The 26,151-nt window shown below is 33.9% G+C and overlaps 5 protein-coding genes across 7 annotated transcripts; 1 reads left to right on the top strand and 4 right to left on the bottom strand.

Annotated features, from left to right (window-relative positions):
- The first annotated feature begins 519 nt into the window (after window positions 1-519).
- Window positions 520-1,353, top strand: LOC112528189 (auxin-responsive protein SAUR36-like). The gene has a single exon (XM_025139154.1). It carries the CDS (start codon window positions 725-727, stop codon window positions 1,220-1,222), a length of 498 nt encoding a protein of 165 aa, XP_024994922.1. The 5' UTR covers window positions 520-724; the 3' UTR covers window positions 1,223-1,353.
- A 2,608-nt stretch (window positions 1,354-3,961) lies between these two features.
- Window positions 3,962-9,079, bottom strand: LOC112527527 (vacuolar-processing enzyme-like). Of its 3 annotated transcripts, XM_025138212.1 has the most exons (10): window positions 8,925-9,079; window positions 8,543-8,708; window positions 8,302-8,466; window positions 5,628-5,784; window positions 5,435-5,520; window positions 5,099-5,298; window positions 4,965-5,013; window positions 4,674-4,877; window positions 4,373-4,579; window positions 3,962-4,271 (listed from the first exon to the last, which is right to left on the bottom strand). In XM_025138212.1, the coding sequence occupies exons 3-10, from the start codon at window positions 8,395-8,397 to the stop codon at window positions 4,086-4,088; spliced, it is 1,185 nt and encodes a 394-aa protein (XP_024993980.1). In that variant the 5' UTR covers window positions 8,398-8,466; window positions 8,543-8,708; window positions 8,925-9,079; the 3' UTR covers window positions 3,962-4,085. The 3 variants fall into 3 exon arrangements, with proteins under 3 accessions (XP_024993980.1, XP_024993978.1, XP_024993979.1); XM_025138210.1 differs by having other exon boundaries at window positions 8,543-9,076; XM_025138211.1 differs by lacking the exons at window positions 8,302-8,466; window positions 8,925-9,079 and having other exon boundaries at window positions 8,543-8,884.
- Window positions 9,080-12,986: 3,907 nt separating this feature from the next.
- Window positions 12,987-17,805, bottom strand: LOC112527457 (vacuolar-processing enzyme beta-isozyme-like). The gene is made up of 9 exons (XM_025138128.1): window positions 17,566-17,805; window positions 15,260-15,424; window positions 14,991-15,147; window positions 14,815-14,900; window positions 14,520-14,719; window positions 14,244-14,292; window positions 13,889-14,098; window positions 13,473-13,673; window positions 12,987-13,372 (listed from the first exon to the last, which is right to left on the bottom strand). The coding sequence occupies exons 1-9, from the start codon at window positions 17,788-17,790 to the stop codon at window positions 13,193-13,195; spliced, it is 1,473 nt and encodes a 490-aa protein (XP_024993896.1). The 5' UTR covers window positions 17,791-17,805; the 3' UTR covers window positions 12,987-13,192.
- Window positions 17,806-19,008: 1,203 nt separating this feature from the next.
- LOC112527459 (21 kDa protein-like) lies at window positions 19,009-20,132 on the bottom strand. The gene has a single exon (XM_025138129.1). It carries the CDS (start codon window positions 19,816-19,818, stop codon window positions 19,207-19,209), a length of 612 nt encoding a protein of 203 aa, XP_024993897.1. The 5' UTR covers window positions 19,819-20,132; the 3' UTR covers window positions 19,009-19,206.
- Window positions 20,133-22,683: 2,551 nt separating this feature from the next.
- Window positions 22,684-25,221, bottom strand: LOC112527175. The gene is made up of 8 exons (XM_025137636.1): window positions 25,011-25,221; window positions 24,783-24,929; window positions 24,139-24,236; window positions 23,598-23,670; window positions 23,452-23,512; window positions 23,280-23,365; window positions 23,068-23,157; window positions 22,684-22,931 (listed from the first exon to the last, which is right to left on the bottom strand). Exons 1-8 carry the CDS (start codon window positions 25,152-25,154, stop codon window positions 22,869-22,871), a joined length of 762 nt encoding a protein of 253 aa, XP_024993404.1. The 5' UTR covers window positions 25,155-25,221; the 3' UTR covers window positions 22,684-22,868.
- Window positions 25,222-26,151: the final 930 nt, after the last annotated feature.

Here is a 26,151-nt window from a genome sequence, read left to right on the forward strand (position 1 = left end):
GAATGTGTCACTAGAAGAAAGGTACAAGAAGTACAAACGTAAGTAGGGACCATATTGGAAAAAAAATGATGGTGACGTACGTGACAAAAAAAGAATAACATCAAAACGCAAACAATATCACATAAAATCTACTACCTTGTTATATTTCTCTTGTTTTCATCCTTTGATTTTTTTTTATCAAGATTCCCCTCTTCAAAAACAATATAACGATTGATTCCATTAAATGTATTTTGAAAAATTAGATTATCAATCGTCAACAAACTTATGAGTTAGTTACTAAAACATAACCAGAATCTATAATATAAAAACAGATAAATTAAAATCTAAATCTACTTCTATTATTTTTTATTTTATTAATAAAACTGATCTTATTCCATATTTTAGATTTTTTTGAACCTTCCTCACATACAATAAAGAAGAATAAATAACGATTTTTATGAATTATTTGTGGGGGAAAATAGAAGCGAAAGGAAGAAAAGAGTTTGACCACAAAAAAGAGAAATTGGCAGGAAGCGTCCATGGAAGTTACACACAGATGCGTGCAAAGCTTTGACTTTTCCGTTTTCTATTTCTTAATGATTCCCCTTTCCGTTTTAATTATTTCCGTGCTTCCAAATCCCACCGGACCATCTTCCGACCACTCCCCACTTTCCCTCCGCATATTCCCATAAACAATCTCCATATAAATACACACACACTTGCATCCCTCCTCCTTCAAATCACCATGAACAAAATCCGAGGTTTTAGAATCAGACACAAGCTCGTAAAGCTCATCAAACGGGGACTTCATCGGAGACAAATTCATTCCGATTATCTACGATTAAACCCTCCAACTTACACCGCCAGAGCCATATCAAAACTCTGCGGATTCGCTCGTTCTTTGAAGAAAAATATATGCTGCCGGATATCGAATTCCAATTACATTCGCCTCGGGGAGGAAGAACAGAATCCGATTCCGAAAGGGCATTTGGCGGTCTACGTTGGTGAGAAAGAAGACGCTGCACATAGGGTTTTGGTGCCCGTGATTTACTTCAATCATCCATTATTTGGGGATTTGTTGAGAGAAGCAGAAAAGGTGTATGGGTTTAATCATCACGGCGGGATCCATGTACCTTGCCGGATATCTGAATTCGAGAACGTTCAAACCAAGATTAACGCCGCCGGTGGTTGTGGTGGATCGGACGGATTCCGTCCACGACGGAGCTGGCGTCTTACTCTGTGATGAAGATTTGTGGGTTTGCTAAATTCGAGTGTTTGTTTTTTTAGATTTTGTTTTTCGCCAGTTGTAAATAAGATCTGGATTTTCTATACAATAATACCCACCAAGTTATGATTTTAAATACATAATATTACATATTTTCTTAGATTTTATTCATACTTAACACTTAACAGCATCTTCATTTTCTTTAAATGGATGTAAAGATGTTTTGAAATTAGACAACGTTAATTTGCATTTATTCCGGACAAACTGAAACCGAAGCTGAAGCTGAAGCTGAAACTATTATAATACTCATAAAATATAAATAAAAAGAATTATATGTTTATTATATTAATTAAAAAAATTAATCTTCCCGTTAAATAAGAACCAAGAAAACTTTGTTGTATTTTGGCTTTACGTATCATCCACGTTCGATATATAACCTCTTAACTTATTTACTTTAATCTTGTTTGTTATACCTTTAATTAGAAGTAGTCCAATCGTTTTATGATTGCTAAAAAACAAATGTTGATAATTGGAATTGATGTTTCATTTGCTTGATTTTTTAGTATGAGAATATGTGCTCCATAGGTTATTAGTTCGGGTTTTTTAGGCTGCGTTTAGTACATGAGATGGGATGGGATAGGACAGAACGGGATAAAACCCACTGTCCCATGTTTGGCGCAGCATGAAACATAACAAGAATTCATTGTCCCACGTTTGGCGCGACATGGACAGAGACAAAAACTGGGACAAGGTGAGACAACATAGGACAAAAGAGGTTTTCTCGTGTTCCACCAAAATAGGTGGAACAAGATGGGACAAAAATGAGACAAAAACAAAAATATTACTAATCTACCCTAGTTTGATATATAACCTTAATATGATATTTGTTTTAATGGTCATTACCGCTAGTTTCGGCCGCCGCCACCACTGGCGGTCACCACCATTCATTTCCACCTCACCTCCACCATAACCACCACCACCACTATCTTCACTACATCAACTACAACTACCTCCTCCACCGTTGTCAACCGCCACCACCACTACAATCTACCATCTTCATGTCTTCTATAACCATCGTCGTCCACCAAGCACTACTACCTCTACCTTCATAACCATTGTCGGCCACCGACCACCACCACCCGTTGCCACTACCATCATAACCAAAACCGCTTCCACTACCACTACTACTACCATCAATTATATTAAATTTTTCATTCAAATTTGGTACAAATATCAATATTATGTACAAATATTTATTCTTTAATTATTTACTTTATTTGTGTTAATTATAACTATTATATAATATTTAAAATCATCAAATAATTTTTGGGGGTAGCTTGTCTAGTTCTGTTCCGTCCAGTCCTAGTCGTACCAAACACAAGACATACTTCTGTTATGTTCAGTCCTGTCTAGTCCTACCCTTTTGTCCTGTCATGTCCAATTATGTCTGCGTACCAAACGCTACCTTAATTTTCTGAAAATGTTTCTAACCATTTTTTAAGGCCCTGTAAAATTAGTTAAGGTGTATGCGAACTAACTTGAACACTTGGTTAACAAACAAAAAAGTTACATGAAATACTTATTGGTTTACGCAATTAAATGAAATACATAAAATCGTGATATATATGATGTTGATCACGAACTAATCATGCCTATTGTTAGGTTAAAAAGGGAAATATAGAATTTGAGTAGGCTACATAATTCATTACCTTTTTTTAAAAGATTGGCAATTATCGGTTACTAAAAAGTAGAATCTAATACAATATCATGATACATAACTTTCATATGCTACCTTCTTGAAAACGATAACTTCCAACTTATTAATCATCAAAATCAAGCGTCTAAACCATCACACTATTATAAAACAAAACCTACCCGTATTACAATAAAATTGATTTTATAGGACAAATTAAAATGTACAAGTGTCCTAAAATAATACTTAAGTTTATGGGACCAAACCAAAAAATCGTCATATCTAAAAGCGTAACAATAGGTTTATAAGATATGTTTACACCTCTTAACAAGTTTAGTTTTTGGGATATGTCTTTATAATAAATTGTGGTATTAATTATTTTATAAGAAATTGTCTTATAAAAAAAAATGAGATTATCATATACTTATCAAATGTGTCCTATACCAATAACTAACATGACACTTTATTTTAAAAACGTCTGAAAAAAAAACTTCTTATAAACTTATTGTAACACTTTTAGATATGATGTTTTATAGTTTGGTCCTATAAACTTAAGTTCTATAAACTATTCTATTAGTATGCTTAGACATCCTATAAAATCAAATTTTTTTGTATTGATTTGTGTAGAATGGATGAATGAAAAAACTTGGTTGATAAATACTATTTTTAAGTTCTACTGATTGGCGGCATTTGCAACACTTTTTACCACCGGTAATTCATCAATAATTTGGGAGATACTCTATAATGTCCTTCTTGTACCTAGATAAGGATGACATCGAGAGAACAAAACAACTAGTAGAGTAGGTGCCCCATCTCATTCCTGCTTTGTACGTCTACAGTAATTCAAAATGCTAGCTGATCAGAAGTATAAAGTGGACCCTCGCCTAAGTAATGTTTAATTCTAAAGAAACATATGCGATCATGATTTACGACATGTATCACTGACATAGAACCCACAAATTGTTGTAAAGTTACTACTAGCAACTTTTGACTGTAAGTTGCATGATCGATCTTGAAGGGACAAAAATATCTTACGTTTATAAGATATATATTTACAAGTATTTGATTCAAAGTAAAAGCAGCTCTAGAGATGTTATATTTACAATTATTTAGACCAACATCGACCGGCCTTTATATTTAGACAATCTTAGTATGCACAATAATCGTTTTTGTTTGTAACACAATGAATTAAGCACTATATCCCTTCTTCAATGGACTCCACTCGCCAATTTCATCATACCCACTACAAGCAGCTATAGAAGCTTCCTCCATGGCTGCCCCACTCACCTTATTGTTACAAATGTTGCCAAATGCTCTCATATGTTTCATCCCATATTCAGTCAATGCACCACAATGTGTCTCGTACACTCGAACCTATATAAATTAACGTTACAAAACACCAACAATTAGTTCTTAATACTCGAATATATATAATTGTAGCCAAATTAAGATAGATCGATGTCTTGATTAATTACCATAGATTTAAGGCATCCCCAATCATCGACCAATGGCTTTCCTTGAGCTCGAAGAGAACTAAGAACCAAGCGACCGCTTCCTGACCCAAATAGTCGCTCCCCAATCGCATCAACACTAGCATCCAGATGTAACCTATGGCTCTTTATGTCATTCATTTGCTTCAGCATATCCCTTTTTTCTTCCGATCCTTCCATCATTTTCTCGTACTATATATGTACGTATATATATAACGTTAGTATAAAGTAACTTTGGAATACTAAATTTAGATTCCATAAAACTATATAAATTAAGAATCATAACCTTTGTTTGGAAAAACACGAGATCTGCGTCTCTTTGATTAACGACTCCCATAGGAACATTAGTGTCGTCGTTAATAAACATGGAGATATTAGATGCACCAAAACCTTGATAAAGAGAAATGCTCTCCAATCTAATGTCCTTAGTACCATACTCCATTACATGAGATCCTTGGGAGCTATTGTTATTATAAGTCCTCAACTTTACCTAAAATCATTTCATAGTTATATATTAATCAAAGTTAATTAAAAAAATAACCTCTTAATTAATTAATGGTTGTCGATCGACGCTAACCTTCTTATATTGTTGCTCCAATGTTTCTCCGTTAGCTTCTTGTTGGTCACTAATTAATTAAGAGCATCGAAATTCCGTCATATAATTAGTTAGAATTAATGGAGGATGACATATATAGTAATCAATTAACGTACCTATCTTCCATCCAAGCAACACTATAGAGATCCCCTAAGCAAGTATCGTATTCGGGTGGAGGGGGAGGTTCCATACCCGGACAATAAGTTCCCCAACTGTTTTCGTCTGCATTTGAGGCTGTTGTGACATAAATGTTCATTTTTTCGTTCAGCAAACCTTCGAAGATGCTCCCACTCTCACAGGATTCCACATATATAACCTATATATACAAGTGACATTTGATGTCGATTACTTGGCTTCAAAGTAAGGTTCGATCGATATATGGTTATATATTAGTAATGAATTTATGAATTAAGTGTGTGTGTATATATATATATAAGGCGAGCTAGTAATACCATTTGTTTGTAAGTGGCAGCAGCATGCTTCTTTTCCAAAACCTGAATGAAGTCCTTGGCATATACATTTGGTGAGGTTGGCATTCCTATTTAATATATCAATTAATGATTATAAATTATCGTTTGAATAATTAAACCATGATAAATATCTCTGTAAAAGAAATTAAATTAAAATGAAAAGAAATATATATACCAAGTGTTCCTGGGCCTCCATGATCAGAGTAATATATGAAGATCCTGTCGTTTGCTTTACTATTCACCACCTTCCCACTTCCGCCTTTCACTGATCTTTTGTCACCAAGAATCACGCTATACAGATTGCTGCTTGTCACGCTCTCCCCAGTGTAATCCTTCAAATAACATATATGTTAATTAATTACATATATAGATATAATAATAATAATAATAATAATAATATCAAGACTTTTTTTTTTGAGAAAATATTATTATGTATATGGAGGCGAAAAAAAAAAAGAGGGATGAGGTTTCTTTCGGGTAAAACAGATCGTACATTTGTTTCTGTCTTTTGTTAGACAAGAACAATTGTGACTGCCTATGATTGAAGGGTGGTGAGGTATAATCGATCATATGATCCTTAATTAGGTCTTCATCCTTTTTGACTACCTCTAATTTAGGCATGGGAATCAGCTTCAACTCATCGGGGAAACCTATCCACCCGCTCCGGTTGGGGACGGAGATTCCCCACTAAATCGGGGATGGGGACGGGTATGATACTCCATGTCTATTCACTATGATGAAAAAAAATATATTTATTTTATTTTTTAATTTTATTTTTAATTATGAATTGGAGAAAAAAAAATTATCTTATTTTAAAATAAGTTTATTATTTAGTTAATTAAAAATAAAATAGTTATATTTAATTTAAAATAATGTACGAGAACACTTATTTTATGGAATATATGCAACTTGTGCGAGGACACATGCCTTTCAATTTCATATGACGTGATATCAATAGGTTACCAATAATTTCAGTTTCTTGATATTATATGTTACTTTTGATAATATATTCGAATTTAATAATTTTCATAAAAATATATTTATTTCTCACTAAAAATACACGACCAACTTTTTAGTCTATTCACTATGATGAAAAAAATCTTTAAAGATTTTAAAATATATAATTTTTATTATACAATTTAACAAGTTTTATCAACAAAAATAAATATAATATTTAACATAAGTGATATATCATTTTATTAGTCTTTTAATGTCATTTTTTTAAGTGGATATAAAATATACTTTGTAAAAGTTCGTAGAACCTCCCTCCCTCCTTCGGAATCATAGGCCATGGATAGGAGATCTCGACCCTTTGTCTCCCATTTCAGCAAGAGGCTATATAAATTGATTCAAAAAGAGAACCTAAAAATTCATCATCGTATAAAGGGCCAATTCAGAAAACCGGGGGCAGTGGTGGATCCAGGATTTTTGTCTACTGGGGTCATCTTTAAGGTAGACTAAAGATCCGCAAAATCGTCTTATGTGTTTTTAACCTAATTACAACATTTCGAGGGATTTTTAAAGTTTTTTTTGTTGATTTCGGGGGATTTTTTAGTGTTTTTGTCGATTTCGAATAACTTTTTTGGTTTTTTTGATTGATTTCAATAGATTTTTTGGTTAGAGTAACAGTTTGGATTGGGATTGGAGGCCCGTGGAAAAATATAACGGGGGGAAGTAAAAGGTAAATCATGTAAAACCTAAAATTTAACCTAGGATTTTTTTTTTTTTGAGTTTTTGACTGGGGTCCTTTCCCCGTCCTTTTTGCTACTGTGTCGCCACTGGGGGGTCATCGACCTCCTTTCCCTATTTTTCTAGTTTTGTAATATTTTGCACCACTCAAACAAACACAAACCCTCATCTATTAGGTGGATTTGTTTCGTAATAATTTGAATATAAGTTTGTTTTCATTTGGATATGAATTTGGTTTGTGTCCTATGATTTCAGTGGATATGTTTTTAGTTTGTTTGGGACGATTGTAGAGTGGGTGGGGCCGGTGTTTTTAAGAGAATTTTTTTAATAAAATAAAATAAGAAAAAGACAATATAAAAGAGTAAAAATACCAAAATACTCTTGAGTTAATAGAATTTTTTAACGGTACGTTAGTCACAGGGTTCAAAAGTATACTAAAGCGGCAACCATCATAACGAAAAATGTAATTTAATCTAAATTTAGAGGGTAGACATGTTTTCTAGAGGTGATTATAGATAACCATCTCTAGCTATAACACTTGTTATGTGAACCTACGTCCCATTAATTTCTTTTCAAACACATGCATGAGAATCACATTTTCTGTTAATTATTTGTCAACTTAATAAAAAAATAAAATAAATATCATTACCATCATTTAGTGATTGAACTTGGTATCTTAAAATTTCTTAATAATAATGATGAGTAGTTCATATAAACATAAATAAATATCAACAAGTCAACAACTTTTAAATTATAATGACACCAACAAACACTGATTGAAATAATGAACATCATCTTATTTAAATCGTTTTTCACAATATATTATCTTAAAATAAAAAAAAGACCACCAACTTCTTACATTACCTAATGAAAGTGGTATTCGTTAGGAGGTCTCTTTAACATCGATTAATAAAACTCGAAAGTAAGGTCTGCATTAATGGTGAGATGCATACATAGTTGGTCTCTATTCCAATAAGGTAGAGTGGTTAATTTTCGTGAATACCCTCTCTTTATGTAAGAGTGTTAGGATATGGTGAATTTTTGGTAATATATATAACCCATAACATAATAAATAGTTAATGTCGCTCCTTAAACTATGACAAAAACAATAATATAAAAACAATAATAGCATATAAATGAATAAATAAATAAAATTATACCTTAGGTACACCAGCATAGACATCATGACCTTTAGGGTGGTTGATTATTACCCCAGGCTTTGGGTTACTTTCATGATGTGCAATATCGTCATACATAAACACTACAATATTCTCATCCTTTAATCCTCCTCTTTTTAGTACTTGATACGCGTGACAAACGTCTGCCTAATATAACATGAAACTAGAATAAATCATATGGTTTATAAAAGGGAAACAATAAACATTCAGAAGAGATATTCACCTGGTGCCTATAGTTATAGTATCCATTTGAGCCAGCAACAAGAACCGCCCATGTCGTGCTATCATCTTCTGCATCTTGTGCCACGTTGAGTGAACATGATCCAATTAATTGACATGATGATCTACCACCTTCCAAGGATGGTGTGATTAGAATCAGTAGCAAAAGGCTGAAATTGAGAGCCAAATGCCAAGACACCATTGAGAAAGGAGAAATAATTGAGAGAGATTGTGAAAAAAGGAAAGGGAACACTGGTGCTTTATATTGTTGAAGTGGTTGAAAACTGATAATATAGTCAGTGTTATAAGTCTAAATCATCATAAACTTATACGTTATTCAGTAAATTATTAAAAATACCTCGATATATAAAAAACAAAACGTTTACCTTTATCTATAATTTCGTTTTCAGATGCTTCTAAAAAAACTAAGTGATGCATAGCAACAATAGAAGATGAGAAAGAGGGTGGCTTGAAAATGGCGATTCCAAACAAGAATTGTCATCACTGATAGAGAAGGTGATTGCTCCACAATTATATTGCTTCCCAATATGCCATTATTGCTCCACGCTGTTTTACCTCTTTTCTATCTCATAAGTGGAGGTTTCCAACTTTATATATATATATATATATATATATATAGAGAGAGAGAGAGAGAGAAGTGGTCATATGAAAACCGTCCTCATTTGTGTAAACTGTGCAAACCACCTTCATCTGTCGATTTCATTGTTTAATCTTATGAAATTTTTTCATGAAATTGTTTAATCTTGTGAAATTGTTTCATATAATACTTTTTTTTGATGAAGTTGTTTCATATATGGTTGTGAAATTGTTTCATATAATACTTAATGAAACTGTTTCATGTATTTCTCTAACATTAATGAAACTGTTTCATGTATTTCTCTAAAATTAAAATAATGAAGATGATAATATCTATGATTAACACCATCCACAATAAAAATGATTAATCAACCTCTCATAATTACAAAAAAATGAACAAAATGAAAAATTATGATTGGTTGAATGCGGTTTGCACGGTTTGTACAAATTGAGTGGTTTGCATTTGATCGCTCCCTATATATATATATATATATATATATAGTTTTGTTATCTGTTATTTTTATGATTACAATATTCACTATTTAACCGACTAAGTTCACATGATTCATATTCGTTACCATCCAGTTATGCATCCAACAAAGCTTCATTTACGGTTTTCATGCTTACATATCCATGGTTTATTTCCAAGATTCGTTTACAATCATAAGTGTAAGATATTTTGATATGTGATTGAAAATATATTATTATTATTAATAATAATGAAATATGATGAAAATACAAGAGATGTGGGCTATTGAATTATGTCATGTTTACACTTGATTGAAGCTGAAAAAGATGGGAAAGGAACTGGACATCACCCAATTCTATGGAATCCATCCATAATGATAATGATAATGGCAAAACAGATTCCATTTTATGTCTTATGAAAACGACCTTCATTAACACAAAAAGTCTTGTAAGGATGTGCATCTTCCACTATTTACAATCATTCTTAATGTCCTTTACCCACTATTAATATAACAACCAACTTCAAACTAATTAAAAATATGATCGGTTGGTCTTGGGAACGACTTGATTCCACTGCCATCTGGTGGATTTATAGGGGTGCATCATCCCTTGGCGGTGGTTTTGTTGGTGATCGAACAAGTGGATTTGTTGCAGCATATGGAGATGGTTGGCGTAGTTTAAATCGTCGGTTGAAAGGAGGAGAGGTGGGGGTCTCCTTTTTCTTTCTCCTCTGTTGTTCCTTTTCTTATAATAATATATAATTTTTAATAGACAATTTTATGGAATGATGAAAAAGACGATAGTATCTCTTGTTTGGTTGGATGTAACAGAAAAAACTAACGATGAAGGACCAAAACTGAATAAATTTACAAATGTCAAGAACAAATGTAGAATAAATAAAAGTTAGTAACGAGTTTGATCATATATGAAAATTGTGAGGACCAAATCTAAAACTTACTCACATAAATGATTAAATATCATCGCCTTATTTGTTATGAATAAATAATTGACCTTCTAAGACCCGTCCAACAAAATTATAATTTTACATGACGTGATGTAAACACATTTATTCGTATTTTATTTCAATTATGGTGATAATGAATGAAATACTTTTTGAACAGTTAATTAAGATAGAGTTATGAAGAAAAACGTAAAAAAAATATTTTCACCATTAGATGCATCTTAAAATGAGATTCATCAAGATGCATCGGATCAATCCTCATATTAAGCCAGAGGCGTACTCAAGAGGACTGCCAAGCCACCTCCAATACATGTCCAACCCCATTAAGCTTTGTTTTATAAAAAGATTTTAATATTAAATAAAGAGGCTCAACCCCCATATATATCACAATAGGTAAGTTAATTAGTATCGTGTGTGATACGAGGAGTGATTGGATGCATCACGGTGCATTTTATCGTAATGTGCATGCATCAAAAACTAGAGATTTCTTCTTACACTTTTCACCTTGACTCTTCTTCTCATCGGAGATCAATCCTTAGTAATATTTCTAGGAAATAACATAACTTTAAAAAAAAACTTAACTATTTAAACCTTGATTAATTAAAATTATTTGAATGTATACTCGAATATAATATTATAATGAAAAATATCTACATGTTAAAAAAATCCAAGCCCCAGCCAATCGTTGATCTTGAGATATTATAAGTTGTTTTTTAAAAGGTGGAATTAATTGAGAATATATCAGACTTGGACCATATTAACTTCATATCAGAGTACCATTTTAGTCCGAGTGTTCGCTATTACTTAACAAAGTGACGTTGAAAGATCGGACTCCCCTCATTCAAAATTCTTGGCTCCTCCTCTGTATCAAATGCGATTCATAGGTGAGTTTGAGATTGAAAGTGATCAAGAATTTAGATTCCTTCTTACACTTCTCACATTAACTATCTATCTCACACAAATCCTCGCCTCGTAAGGTATATATGTATATCATTTTTCCAAACAAGAAAATTATATTATATTTTCTTATTTTATAAAATACTAGCATCCTGTCTTTTTATTATTGTATGACAAGACATCCCAAATCCCAATAGTTGATAATCCAAACCCAATATCATATTAAAATATAAAAGCATTGCTTAATAAATTATTAACATAATTTTTAAAAGGCTTTTAAATTTTTAAAAGGTTTTTAATTTTTTATTAAAATTACTATTAATCTAATTAAATATTAAGTTATGAAGAAACACTTGAGAAAAAATGGCAACACCAAACTAATAATTAGATTCATATATCTTTCCATGAATATCCGATCCTTAACTAATAATTAGATTAGTATAACTTTCCACGAATATTCATTCGATCCTTACATATAAACTAATTACTAATCCAATCTTTGTATAAAAAGTATCCAAATTTTATATAAAATGAACAGAGGACAGTTTGATTGGTTTTCGACAAGTCATGTATGAATAAAACTATCTGCGTAGATTAATTAATCTCTTTGTATGGATTGATAAACTTTTTATTGGACTGGTTTTTCCATAGACAAAAGTAAAGTGGTTTTAATTGGAAGGGACAAGTTTGATAAAAACTTGACTTTCTATAGTAAGAGTGAATAAGCAATTTTATATATCATTAAGTCAGTGCACACCATCACATATATAGTTGACTCAAAATTATAAGTTTTATTGGATGATAATAGATAATCTTTTAAGTTAAAAAAAAAAAGGAATATATGCCAAATTTCAAAAGCTATATATCTTAATTGTATTTTATATCCCTGAGGTAGGCCCTATATGTATATTTGGCAACACATGCACTATGAGAGTATTATAGTAAAATTAAGATAAGATATAATAAATATTGAAATAAACTTGGAGATAAGATGGGATTTTAGGCCACTATCCATCCTAGTGCTTAATTAGTATACATCTTGAACTTGAAGCAACAAATATTGGCCTACATTCATCATCTTTATTGTCTCATTCTATTTTGGTATTTTCCCAAACACAAATTTATTGCATAATTTACATGACCAATTTTGTTGATATATAACTAAATATAGAAGAATGATTGTATGATAAACGAAGTTATGATAAGAATCGTAAAAGATCTGAATAAATAATCACTTTTAATATATGTAAGAAAAGTTTCATTTGAGAAGTAGTAAGTATTTGAGAAATAAATAAAAGATCTTAGCCCTTCATCTAGTCAACATTTACTTCTTTAACCATAAAACACCGAATAATTCGTGCAGAAGATAAATGGGTAATCTCGTAACTATTATAAATAGACCATAAATGGATTCGTATGTAAACTCATGTGATACACATATTTACATAAGTTAACCTCAGACACTTGCAATATGAGTCCACAATTCTTCAACAAATGGACCACTTGTGAGCACTGAACTCTTAACGGTTTCAAAGGATATTAAATGAATAAAGAATCGACGCGAATCTAACAACCTTAATTAAAACATAAATTTTGTGTTACAACTTCGAGGATATTCACATTGCTTACCTTATTTTAAAGGACAATAAGTAAAAGCAGACTATAATTAAACAACATGATGTCCTGGTGATAACATTAACATGAGATTTCATACGTAAACATTAATTGGCGTCAAACGCTATAAGCTCCGGTGGTTGCATATGACAATATATTCTTACCACCACACGTAGCTATAAACGCTTCCTCGATTACCTCCTTCCTGACCAACTCGTTGCAAATGTTTGCAAACGCTCGCATGTGCTTCATGCCATATTGAGTTAGCGACCCACAATGCTTCTCAAACAACCGAACCTACAACCCAACCAGTCTCCCATCATTTAGTTACCAAAACTACGTCTCAGCTAATATAATTAACCACAAAATTAATCTATGTAAGCAAAACATAAAATACCGTAGATTTAAGGCATTCCCAATCATCCACTAGAGGTAGCCCACGCCCTCTATTCGAGTGGAGGATCAAACGACCTTTTTCTGGTCCAAATAGAAGTATCCCTATCGTGTCAATGCTGCTATCTAAATGTGCCCTATGTGCCAACATCTCTGTTATTTTCTTCCCAACTTCAGTTCTATTTGATTCTGATGCCTTCTTGTACTGTATATGCGAAGATATATGAAACCCAATTAGATTACATCCCAAAACAGCCTCTGAAAAAGAAAAAGAAAAAGAAAAAGAAAAAGAACGAAGATTCCAATATATATGTATGTATATATATAGTGTGTGGGTGTAAGTGTCAAAACACGCCAATATAACCAGAAGCCTACCTCTTGTACCTGGAAAGCATAACAAAATCACAAATTAATACTCACTTTTTGCCACAAGAATATTAGATCAGCATCTCTTTGATTTACACCATCCATCTTCTTATGGAAGTCGATGCCATTAGCTGGGAGGTTTACCGTTTCCGGATCAAATCCTTGATACAAATAGACCTTCTCAGGTTTAATGTCTTTGTTACCATATTCCATCACATGTGACCCCGAATTGTAGGTGTCGTAATTTGATGTCCTCAACTTCACCTGTACACAGAAAATGTGTCTACTTAACAACAATCTTGACAACTACATATCAAAATGCTAAAAGAATATATTACACTTCATCAATCTTAAGCCAGTAAAGATAATACGACAATCGTGTATAGGAGTAGAAGATTTAGTCTCCAACCTTGTTGAATTGTTGCTCCAACGATTCTTTCTTCAGGTTATGTGTCTCGCTGGTGAAAATAAGCCGCAAAACTTCAATTAGGATATCCCATAAAACCTTAGAAACTATTGAAGACCAATTACATAAAATCTAGACAAACCAAAGGGTTAATAGCTGTCCCAGTGAATCCAGATTATCAGTAGATCTCAACCTCCTTAAGGTTAAGGGTTCAAGCATCACAAAGTGTGTGTGCAAGTTTTGTTGCATATATATAATTATTAAACAATTAGTACGGACCTATCTTCCATCCAAGCGACGCTATATAAATCTCCCAAGCAAGTTATATACTCGGGTGGAGGAGATGGATCCATCCCTGGACAATACGTTCCGTAACTACTCTCTTCAGCGTTTGATGCTGTTGTAACATATATATTCAGATCTTCAGGCATCATCCCTTCGAACATGCTTCCACTTTCGCATGCTTCTATATATATAACCTACAATATATAATTATTAATTTTAATTATTTCCGAGACCACGAGTTCTAAATAATGTCTTCGCATTATCAACATATTTAAGCATAATACATTACCATTTCTTTGTATGTGCCCATTGCGTGCTTCTTTTTCAAGACCTCAATCAAGTCGTTGGCTACAAGATAAGGCTGGTTCGGCATCCCTACAATCAAAGGTAGACTATATTAAATGCATCATGCATATCGTATATCATTCTTTGTTGTATTCTTGAATGAAATTCTTCAACACTTACCAAGCACTCCGGGACCGCCGTGATCTGAGTAGTAAAAAAAGATTCGGTCATTAGGTTTGCTATCGACAACCTTCCCACTTCCACCTTTCACAGAATTTTTGTCACCAAGAAGCACGGCAAACAAATTATCTACGGTAACATCCTCCCCAATGTAATCCTATAAAAATAATTTCCATCAGTTGTAACGATTACAGCCAAAAAACACATTCAACTGATGGACATATGTATGTATGTTCACTTAGCAATTGAGTTTTGTGATGAGAATGTACCTTTGGGACGCCAGCATAGACGTTATCGCCTTGCGGATGATTGATTATGACCCCAGGCCTTGGATTCATTTCACTTGTTGCAATATCGTCGTACATGAACACAACGATGTTTTCGTCTTTCAAACCTCCTTTTTTAAGTATTTGATAGGCATGACAAACGTCTGACTGTTGTACAAAAAAGATATGCCTTCAATAACACAAACCAACAAAATATAAAATCCCCCCACCCTCCTTCTCCTAGAGGGAACTCGCACCCAAAAGAACAGAATGGATTTAAATCTCATGCTACAAGTATTGTATATTTTGAACAGAATGGTATCAATTCTATTAATTCTAATCTTACGAGATGTTATGGATCAATTTTCAAATTGATTAAGCAAATAATTGAATACTTCAATAACGTGTCCTAAAGATGTGAGGAGCCGTTTACCAAATACTTACCCGTAAAATTTAACACTATCATTTACTTACCGGGTAAGATTTTAATCCACTAAAACGGTATCGTATGCAACAATTTACCCGGTAAGCACTTACCGTGGTAAGAGTCGTCGCCCTCACTTACTGGGTAAGACTCTTGGTCCTTGTCTCGCTCTTACCGGGTAAAATTCTTGGTCTATACTATATTCATTCGATAAGGTAATGTGACTTGGTGTTCACTTACCCGAGTAAGCGTTTGGTAAACGACCCCTGAGATTCTTCACAAAGTAGTTTTGAGTTGTACGGATTCAACCTCTTATTCAGTCATGAAGCATTTGGTTATTTGATAAGTAAAATTCTCTTTTACCCTTACCCTCTTAACTGCTCAGCATTGAACATCTTCCATTTTCCAGTTCGTTGCTGTACGTGTAACACATTGACAATTTCATGATTCGAGAAGACTACAATTACTAAGTGCTTATAACCTTCTTATTGGATAAGAGAGATTATGACCAACAAATGTTATTGGCCGAGATGCTGACTGAAGAGAGGCCTATTTACAGAGTCAGCATTTACGGGGTAGTCTGTGTCATTCGGACAAAAATCCTTTACTTAATCCAAATGCAAAATGAGAGTTCAACAAGTGTGTTATAATTGAACAGCTGAATTATTGAAAATTGTGATTTAACCTTTTGAATATAATTTAAATTTAAATTTAAATTTAAAAAAAAAACTAATTACCACTTTAAGTAAAGGAAACGGTAATTTAAATTAAAATCCTGCATTTTTTTATTTTCATTTATTTGTTTATTTTATTCATGAAATCATTAATAAAATATTTAAGACACTTCTTAATTACAATGAAACAAGAGTTTAATTTTTCATTTAAATTATTTTACTTGTTTTATTAAACCTTTTTCATTTAAATAATTTATAATAGGATTGAAATGATATTTTTTTGTCAATTAAACTTGTAATTCATTAGGTAAAGTTTGACACGGAGACATTATTGGACATGACTGCACATTATACAACAATGTCAGGTGTTTGGTACGACTAGAACCGAACATGATAGAACTAAACAACTTGCCTCCAAAAGTAATTTAATGATTTTATAATAGTTATAATTAACACAAATAAAATAAATGATTAAATAATTTAAATTACAAACATTTTTATACAATTTTTATATAAATAAATACATCTGTGGAGGTGATACCGGCCGATGGTACTAATGGTGGTGGGAACGGGTTGTGATGGTCGGTGGTCTATGGTGGAGGACATGAAAATGGTGGATAGTGGTAGTAGTGGCGGTCGACAATAGTTGACGGCCGATGGTGGTTGCGAAGAAAGCAGTGGAGGAGGAGATTGTAGTGAAAGATCATAGGCGGAGGTGGCTGACGATGGCCACCGGTGGTTGCTATGGCCACGACCCGCAGCAGTGACTACTAAAACAAATATCATAGGAAGGTTATATATCATACTGGTAGAGTAATATTCGTTCTCCCAAGATCTTGTTCCACCTATTTTGGTGAATCAAATAAAACCTTTTTTTAATATTAATATTTATATATTTTTTTAAAATTTTATTATATCTTTAAATTTATTTTTATTCAAAATTAAAAATATTGTTTTTTTAAATTATATCAAAAAAAAAAAACCAGAACATTAAAATAAAAATCATATCACTCTCGATTACGTAAATACCCATCTAGTATATAATTAATGGTTGGTATAATATAATTACATAAACGTGAAATTACTTCAGTATGTGTGTGTGTGTGTGTTATCCTATTAAGCTCAAGTACTCGACCAATGAACCAAATCCAATTGAATTAAACAAAAAGCATAATATATTTGCAAATAAATTAAGGCAACCGGAAGCTTACCTGATGGCGGTAATTCGCGTATCCACTGGAACCGGCCACCAGAACAGCCCATCTGGTCGCCCCATCTGCTTCAGCTTCATCCACATCTTCTTCCAGATCCACAGGTGAACGAATCAATGGCTCCCACCCCCAAAACCTCTTTTGCTCACCAAAACCACCTCCTTTTACGACCAATACAAAAACCAACAAGCATATAGCCACAGACCCAACCATCCAACTACCCATCGACACCAATTGCACTTCTATACTCAACTTCTGAATATATATATATATATACACAGTCTACAAAAGGAGAGGAGGTGAGGTGAGGTGAGGTGAGGTGAGGTGAGGTGACTGGTGAGATATGGCATGCAAATGAAGAAGCTAACATCTGTCAAAAAAGTGGGTCCTCAAAGTAGAGGTGTGTGCCAGGTGGGAATCATAAGATTCAAATCCCTGACATAATAACTTATGATACGTATATAATTTTATATCATATCCATCTACCGATGTAAATGGATATATAAATTTTAAATTCAACATTAAACTTTTATAAGAGTAGTTTCAGAGGTAGAGGGCCTTCTTGGGCCCAATTAGATTTTTGTTTCAGGCCTTTCCTCTTAATGGGTTTCCACATTGTCAGTCACACAATAGGCCCACTTTATCTCAACTCTCAATCTCATCTCATCTCATCTCATCTCGAGCAAGCATGAAGCATCACCAATTAATTTAGTGTTAAAGGAATAATGGTATGATGACTAGGGTTAAGATATTACAACTGGCCAGGGTTTCAATTGGCTATGACAATGATAGATTTTAGATGAAGTAATAACCGCATGATGACTTGGTGATGGTATGGATACGTGCCAAATAATGCTATGACCGACTAAGATTTAGGATTTGTGTTATGTTTCACTCGATCGTTATGTATTAATTACATATACTGTTTTAGCTCATAATCACATGAAACAATCATAAAGACATGCAAGATCTTAGATGTTTTCCTTTATTCAAATTTCAAGATCTAAATAATTTGAATAATTCGTATCAATTTATATTCTACTAACTCTTTACTATTTAAAAAGAAACATATTCTTTTATACGCATAAGGTGTCCCTAGTAGTTGGAAGAATCTTTGTTTTTGTCCCCCATGCAAATTATTGTAAACATAACAAAAAGTGAAACTTCAAGAACGTGAAACTAACATCATCAGATAGCTTTACAAAAACCAACGGGAGGAAGGTTGCATGATGGATAAAAATAAAGGGATGATAAAATCATAGAATCAACCTGAGCTCGAATCTTGCCATCTATACATGCACCTGTGGCCACTGAAAGATTTACCTCAGGGTTGTGGGTGAAACCTATTACCATGACTTCCCTAGGTTAATTTGGGTGAAGTGTGAGTTCATCTATTTCCAAAAACAAAAAAAAACAAAAAAAAAGCAAAATAAGACTTGGGCATAATTGAACATTTTGATACATTTTCACATACAAAGGTTAACAAAAAGTACTTGCTGTATAATACATACAATACAAATCTTTGTGACAAAAAGAAGTATACAAAAAGGATTACTTTTAGGCAAACAGACTAATCTATGTAGTATTTTACACAAGTTGGCACTTTTAGGGCAATCTTAAGTTCCATTTTTTTGTGAACACTTATGGCTTGTGGATGCCTTTTCTATGCCTTACAGCAAACCTGTTCAATAAAGCAAGTGCATTACTAGTAACTTGTGAAACATAAACCATTCTTTTAGTGATGGCATCCTTCACATGTCCATTAATGGAACCATCTGCTAATCCCCTGGCACACATGTTTTGATTAGTGAGAGCAGAAGCCACCCACGTTTCTACGTTGCTCATGTGCCACTCGAAAGCTTGACCCTTGAACCGACCCATCTGAGCCAGCTCCTGAACCGATTGGGTTAGACTCAACACACTGTTGGTCATGGTGCTGATACAGTCTCTCACGGCTTGGTACTCTCTGGGTTTTATTCCAGAGGTTCGGGCCAGTTTGGAAACAAAAGTGGCTGCTGCCTTGGTGTCTTTCAGGCTGACTGAAACAGCTGCTTTGGCGAGCTGGTGGTCGCTCCCTCGGATAGAGCTGGCATAAATTGAGAGACAGCGGACACACAGAGCAGGGTGCCGGGTGGTTCTGCAGGAGGTTCTGATGAATTCTGAGGTAGTGGGATTCGTGGCTCCAATGACAGAGGTGCACCGGAGGGTGACTACAAGAACTAGCAAGTGAAGGGAAAACGCAACTTTTTTCATATCTAAAGGAAGTTTTTGGAAGTTTTGTGGTGAGAGGGGAAAAGGTTTGTGATTTATGGAGGAAAGATTATGAGAGGTGAAGTAATGAAGTGATGAAGTTGATCAGAGGGATAGGAGGCTTTATATAGTGACTCTTGAGAAGATTTCATGCCACCTATTTGAGTTATTTCTGCACCTTCTATGACAGGGTTGACCAGCTCTGAGCAAGAGGAAAACTAGACAAGACTTGAGGGTTGTTTGGATGGTTTTCCATTAATTCCTGTATGGATATAACTCTCTATGTGGATTAATTTGTTTGTATAAATTGAGAAGGTTTTGTTTGGGAGAGTTTTTTTCATAGATGAAATTAGCATATTTTTTAATTGGGAAGGACAAGTTTAGATAAAACTTGGCTTTCTACATAAAGCTTCCCCTAGAAGCTTATTGCATACACCACTTTCTATATCGTTAAGCCACTACCAAACAGTCACCGAATAAGCTGTGAGTCTCATTAAGCTGCTAACAAACAGGCTCTTAAATGTGTGTGGTCCGAAGTACAGGATAGTATACTAACTTGTTGTCCCACCAAACAGAACCTGAGTGGGACAAAATGCAATTTGTTCTTTCCCACCAAAATAGGTGGAACAAGAATCAGCAAGACGGGACAAGATTGGTGGATTACTAAATTACCCATGTCAAATTAAACCCCTAAAACCTTCCAGAATTCTTTCGCCCATCTACCTCACTTTCATCCGTCCAGTCTTGTCCAGTTCCATCCGCGTACCAAACACACCCGGAAACCAGACCCGTCTTTAAGAACCCTGAATAGTTTTACGGTTTTACCTTTATGCGAGAGTTTTGACTATTGTCAAAGAGCTTAAACATAATCTAATAGTGACATAATAAAGAAAATCTTATAAACTGCAGCTAGCATAAATTGAAACAATAACAAGGCAAAGAGACAACCATTTCCTAAAAAAATGTTTTTAATTTTCATAATAAAAACTAAAATTGTTACATAATTCATGAGATTGAAACAATATGCAATCACATGGTTTCCTTTAATGTTCGTATCTTTAAATGCTTTTTGTCATCTATTAATTCTTGGCTTGAGATATGTATCAAAGTTGCCTACTCACAGTAAAGAGTTTGACTTTCTAATCACCCCTAAGCCAGGTCAAACTTTCAATTAATTTTCTAATTACCATGTGATAATATGAGCATGGGTGCTACTTAGAAGAACCTCCTAAGCAAAATAAATAGAGATAATCAAATGCAGAAAAGAAAAGCCTATACAGTAAAAAAAAACAGCAAGTGTGAGGTGCCAACTGTGCATGAGATAAATGTTGAATAACAGTCAAAGATTTACATACAAAGAATCTTCAATTACAATTAATATATAGTTGCTTAAACAGCTGGTTTATAGGCAATTGTGCAGAGTCTAAACTTAAATAATAGAGGTACATGTTTGTCGGTATTGAATACTAAAATAAAGAACTAAATATCTAACAAACATAAGAGACAAAAAGATGGTTTCATAACATTTAAGTGGGGATATATAAAACTCCAAGTCCAAGCTTCGTTCATCGTAAACTAAGACGATCTAAAGTCGTCCACTTCTCTTTGGATGTCTTAAAAACCTATCTACTGGTAATAAATAGCATATAAGCCAAGATTTTAGAGTGACAAGCTTCCACTATTTTATACATTTTTCTTCGTTTTATGAGTCATATAAAATCAATGAAACCAATAATCAGTATCGTCCAACGCTATATAAAGGGAACCACAAGCTATTCATATAGGGATCATATTAAATCATTGAAACCAGTAATCAGTATCGTCCAACGCTATATAAAGGGACCCACAAGTTATTCATATAGAGTAGGGAAGCAACTATGTGGTGCTAAGAAATATTTGATTATGCTAATTATAAATAAGTTAATCACGTTTCTGGTTTCTCCAGTCAGGTCATGCAGATGGGTAACACAATGATATATGAATCAATAATTAACAACCACCACATGATGCTTCCTGAATTTAAGGGAGAATAATGTCCAAGTTGATTTCCTAGGTTGCTACAATATCACGTAAGAACAAGATAAGCACAACTATAAAACAAGATTGGGACTAAAAGAAAGGCTTTGGACAAGATAGCTATGACTAATCTATGTGCTTCTATACTGCAACTATATGTTAATCCACCATGAAATATACACAAACAATGTTCTTTTTGGGATGCGTTAATCAACGGTTACCTGTTTCACCGTCAGTAATTATTGATATAACTGATTTTGGTCCAATCATTCCCGTATTTCATCACAATCAGTGGGTAATTTAGATGTTGGACTAATAGTCAAACCTTTCCATTAAACTATGTGTTGAGTCAAACATTGCATCTGTATTGGAACATAATGAGTATTTTTCATGTAGTAGCTGTATGATAAGAGCAGATGAATCGACAACTTGGTGTAATACTAAATTGGACGATATACAAGAATATCATACGAGAGTGACAGGTCCTTGTGCACATATACATGTACATTCGAGTTCAATCAAACTATCAGAAGTATTCTATGACAGCCACAATAAAGATCCCCTCATTTGTTTTCACTCATCTGGCTTATACAGGGGTAAGATTTGAATATTTTGTCACATATTGACATTAGTCACCCTTTTGGGATAAATTTAATTAGCTAGAGTATATGATGGTTTAATGGCCAACTTGATTTTCAATCTTAAATTGAAAATGGGTGTGAACTCTTGTAATCCTTCAGCTATTTTTACCGTGCTACGTTCTTTCCTATTAGATCTTTAGTGAGTTCCACCCTTTGATGGGTGTGCACTCTTGTAATCCTTCACCATGGTTCAGTTCTAGCAGCATCATGGACTAAGTTCAAGGTTACATTAGAAAATAAGAGGTACTTGTAAGCTGTAAATTTAACAGCATATTTAAATACAATATATTAGTAGTTTATATGTCACTACATGGACATGTCTGATATGTTGTAGCAGCACTCAAAACCAATTTTCAAGATATAGACAAATACTATTGCATACTTTCTACCTCAATACTAGACAGTAAAATACTTGCGCACAGCCCCACGAATCTTTTCCATGTATTCTGCTGCTTGTTTCTGCATGATGGAAAAAGGCATCCATATCAGCACAAAATAACTCGTAATTTCCAAGTGAAAGATAAAAGTCCATTTTTATGTATTTTAACTAATTCTACTTCAGAATATCTACTTCTATTTTACTAGCATCACTTACCTGGTTACCCTTGTGAGCACTTGCTATGTTTTCATCAAGAAGTGCCAATAGGGATCTATTAATCTCATTCTTTTCCACCATGTCCAGTAACTGTGTAAATAAAACGATATCATTTTAGTTTCGTAAAAGAAGTAATTATTTAAGAGAAACAAGCAGATTCTTGCTTCCCTTAAAAATTTTTAAGAGAAGTTATATGTAGTAGAGTCACGTACAGTTGCTTTCACATCCTTTGATGTAAAAATTTTGGTTAGGTTCTCTCTTGCCTTCACTATGTTTGCTTGCAATTTATCATAGGCTTCTGCAAAAGATAAAAGGAAGATATTTTTAGAGTTTACAAATAAAGTATCTAGATGAATTTAAAAATATCATTACATAGCCAATAACCTGTTCCTTCAAGAAGAGCCTTTTGTAATGCTTCCAATTCAATCACTCTGTCCTCCATATCCTACAAGGATCATCGGTCATTACATCAAAATTAGAATTCATTAGTCTGGGATGCACTTAATTTAAGCATGTAGTAGAAAGCAAACCTCAGTCTTTGACACAGCAAACCGCAGCTGCCCTAGTTCAAACTTCAAGTGGTTGAAAAACTCATCATTCAACCTGAAAATATAGATGTTAATATGGCTTTTGAGGGTGACATTACAGTAAATTCAAGTTATTCAACCATGAGCCTTGTTGATGACATGATTATATGAAGACATTGAAAAGGTAAAGTGTGACCTTTGAGATCAATGAACTAATGATAACTTCCAAACTGATCTGTAACTTAAATATGTTTACAAATAAGATAACTATATTACCTTTGGTAACAATTTAATGATGTCAATAGAAAAATGTCGTTAAACATTATGTAACAAGGTTCAAAACAATTCTGTTTTAACTCCAAAGGGGAAGTGTATCTCCATTATTGAAACTGCAGGGAGTTTTCTTGGTGTTAAGGCAAGCAGTACCTTATATAATAAAGCACCAATAAGAAGCCAAAGAAACAGAAACTCAACAAGCTGTCAACATATACTCACTCATATTCATTTAACATACAAGCATAACGTGTCAAATGGAAGAACTTACATAGGTCTCGTTCTTGCAATCTCAAGTTCAAGCTCCTGAGCTTCAGTATCCAGAAAATACTCAACCAACTCTGTAGGACTACTCGGAGGTTGCCGAGACTATAAGAACATACAGTAAAACAAACATAAGGATCAACCCATATCCAGATCGTCAATTTCTAAACACAAAATCTCAATTTGATCATTTGTAGTGAAGAGCGCCTATTTCCATCTTTCTAGCTAATATGAATCCACTTGCATTGTCAAGAACTGTACATACGATCATGATCTTACTTACTCGTTTATCATTCGCTGACAGGTTAAGAAAACATATAACATGGGAGAAACTAAATGTTACAGATCTCATTATCATAAGTTTCACAAGGATTATATTGCACAAACTGTTATGATCATATATCACACAAGCCAACAATTGAAGAAAATGAAAAATCAAGACACATGTTGAAGTGGTTCAATAATTTGACTACATTTATAGAAGTTGTTTAACAGATGACCAGATAAATTGAACTTGTGCTTTAGAATACGAGTTTCAATCCTATCAAGTAGTCAAGTTTTCTTGCATCAAGTGTACAGTACGTGCCCTTTAAAACTAAAGAATAAGGAAATGCAAATGATGCAATTTCAGAAAATCCAGATAGAATTTACATCACGCAAAGCCCGGCGACGCTCCTTTTCTTCTTGGACTTGACGTTGGAATTCTTCGCGGGCGTCGGCATCTTTCTCGAGGCGTCTATTGAACTCACGTCTGGCTAAGTGGCCTGTGCTCGGTGGCCCTAATATCCCTTCCGGATCCTTCCTTCGCACAATCAGATAAGAAACGTAAGAGCGAAAAGTAATTTAAATGGTAACTAAGCCAAGAGATCGAGTGGATACCCATCCTATGCATCGAATTTTGGTTCTGAAGTTGCGGGAAGTTCTGCAACGATTGATAGTTGCGGTAGTGAACGCCGCGGTGGAGGTGGAGGTGGAGGCGGAGGCGGAGACGATGGCGATGCCGAGAGCGAGAGTACCGGCCATAACGTCGGTTGTGGTGGTGACCGCTGGTTGAAAGTTTATCCGTTCGAATTGGCGCACAAAACGTTATCGTCTAATTACGGTAATTGAACTCTGATATTGGGCTCTGCCAAGTACTTACACCAAATATCACTTCATGGGCCTGCAGATATTGCATAGAAACATATTATTATATAAGTGGACCAGCCCAATGGGCTAGGCTAAATATTCCAATGTGAATTGTGGAAAATGTATTATCAATTAAATTGATCAGGTCACGGTCTAGGGATGGCCAAAAACCGATCCCAGGCCGGTCCCAATCGGGCCTTGACCTTTCCATGATCGTCACACGACCGTTGATTGTTAGGGTTTAGATATCGTATATATTTTTAGCGACTCAGGTTTTTCCATATACAAATGTCGCCGCCGCCTTCCTCACCTTTTTTCGTCTTTAAAACCCAAATCAATCCAGATCTGCAGATCACACAGTCTTTCTTATCAATTTTTCAGTTTAGAGCTTGAGTTTGCTTCGGTTCCTCAAAAACCATACAACCAGCCCTATCAGTGTAGATGATTACAACAACCCCCTAGTCTTGACTCTATGTCTCACGATAAAGGAAGTATGGAGTCTAAACAACCCTTTTTAAATTATCTGCTCCAACGCATCTACATCTTCAAAGAAGATACAACCTTCCTCAACAATCTTCATTTTGGTCATGGCAACACCACATCGCGAGTCTTCATGGAGATAGAAACCGTGCATCGGTCTCTCTTGAGATTTGGAAGCACATCGTCAATGTTCATAACATTTCATAAAAACGTGGTTTTTCCCGAAAGGTAAATTTGCAAAACACATTTATTTATAATGTTTTTTCTATACATGAAGATACAGATTGATATGAAATGATGAATATGTTTTAAATAAGGGAAAAAATGAGTTTCAAATTTGTTTGGCTTTTCCAAATCATTTCATTGGTATTTCAGTGAAGAGTATATTGCAATTTTTGGTTCTTGTGGTTTA

Source organism: Cynara cardunculus (assembly GCF_001531365.2).
Source record: "Cynara cardunculus var. scolymus isolate 2C chromosome LG 15, CcrdV1, whole genome shotgun sequence".
Taxonomy (NCBI): Eukaryota; Viridiplantae; Streptophyta; class Magnoliopsida; order Asterales; family Asteraceae; genus Cynara; species Cynara cardunculus.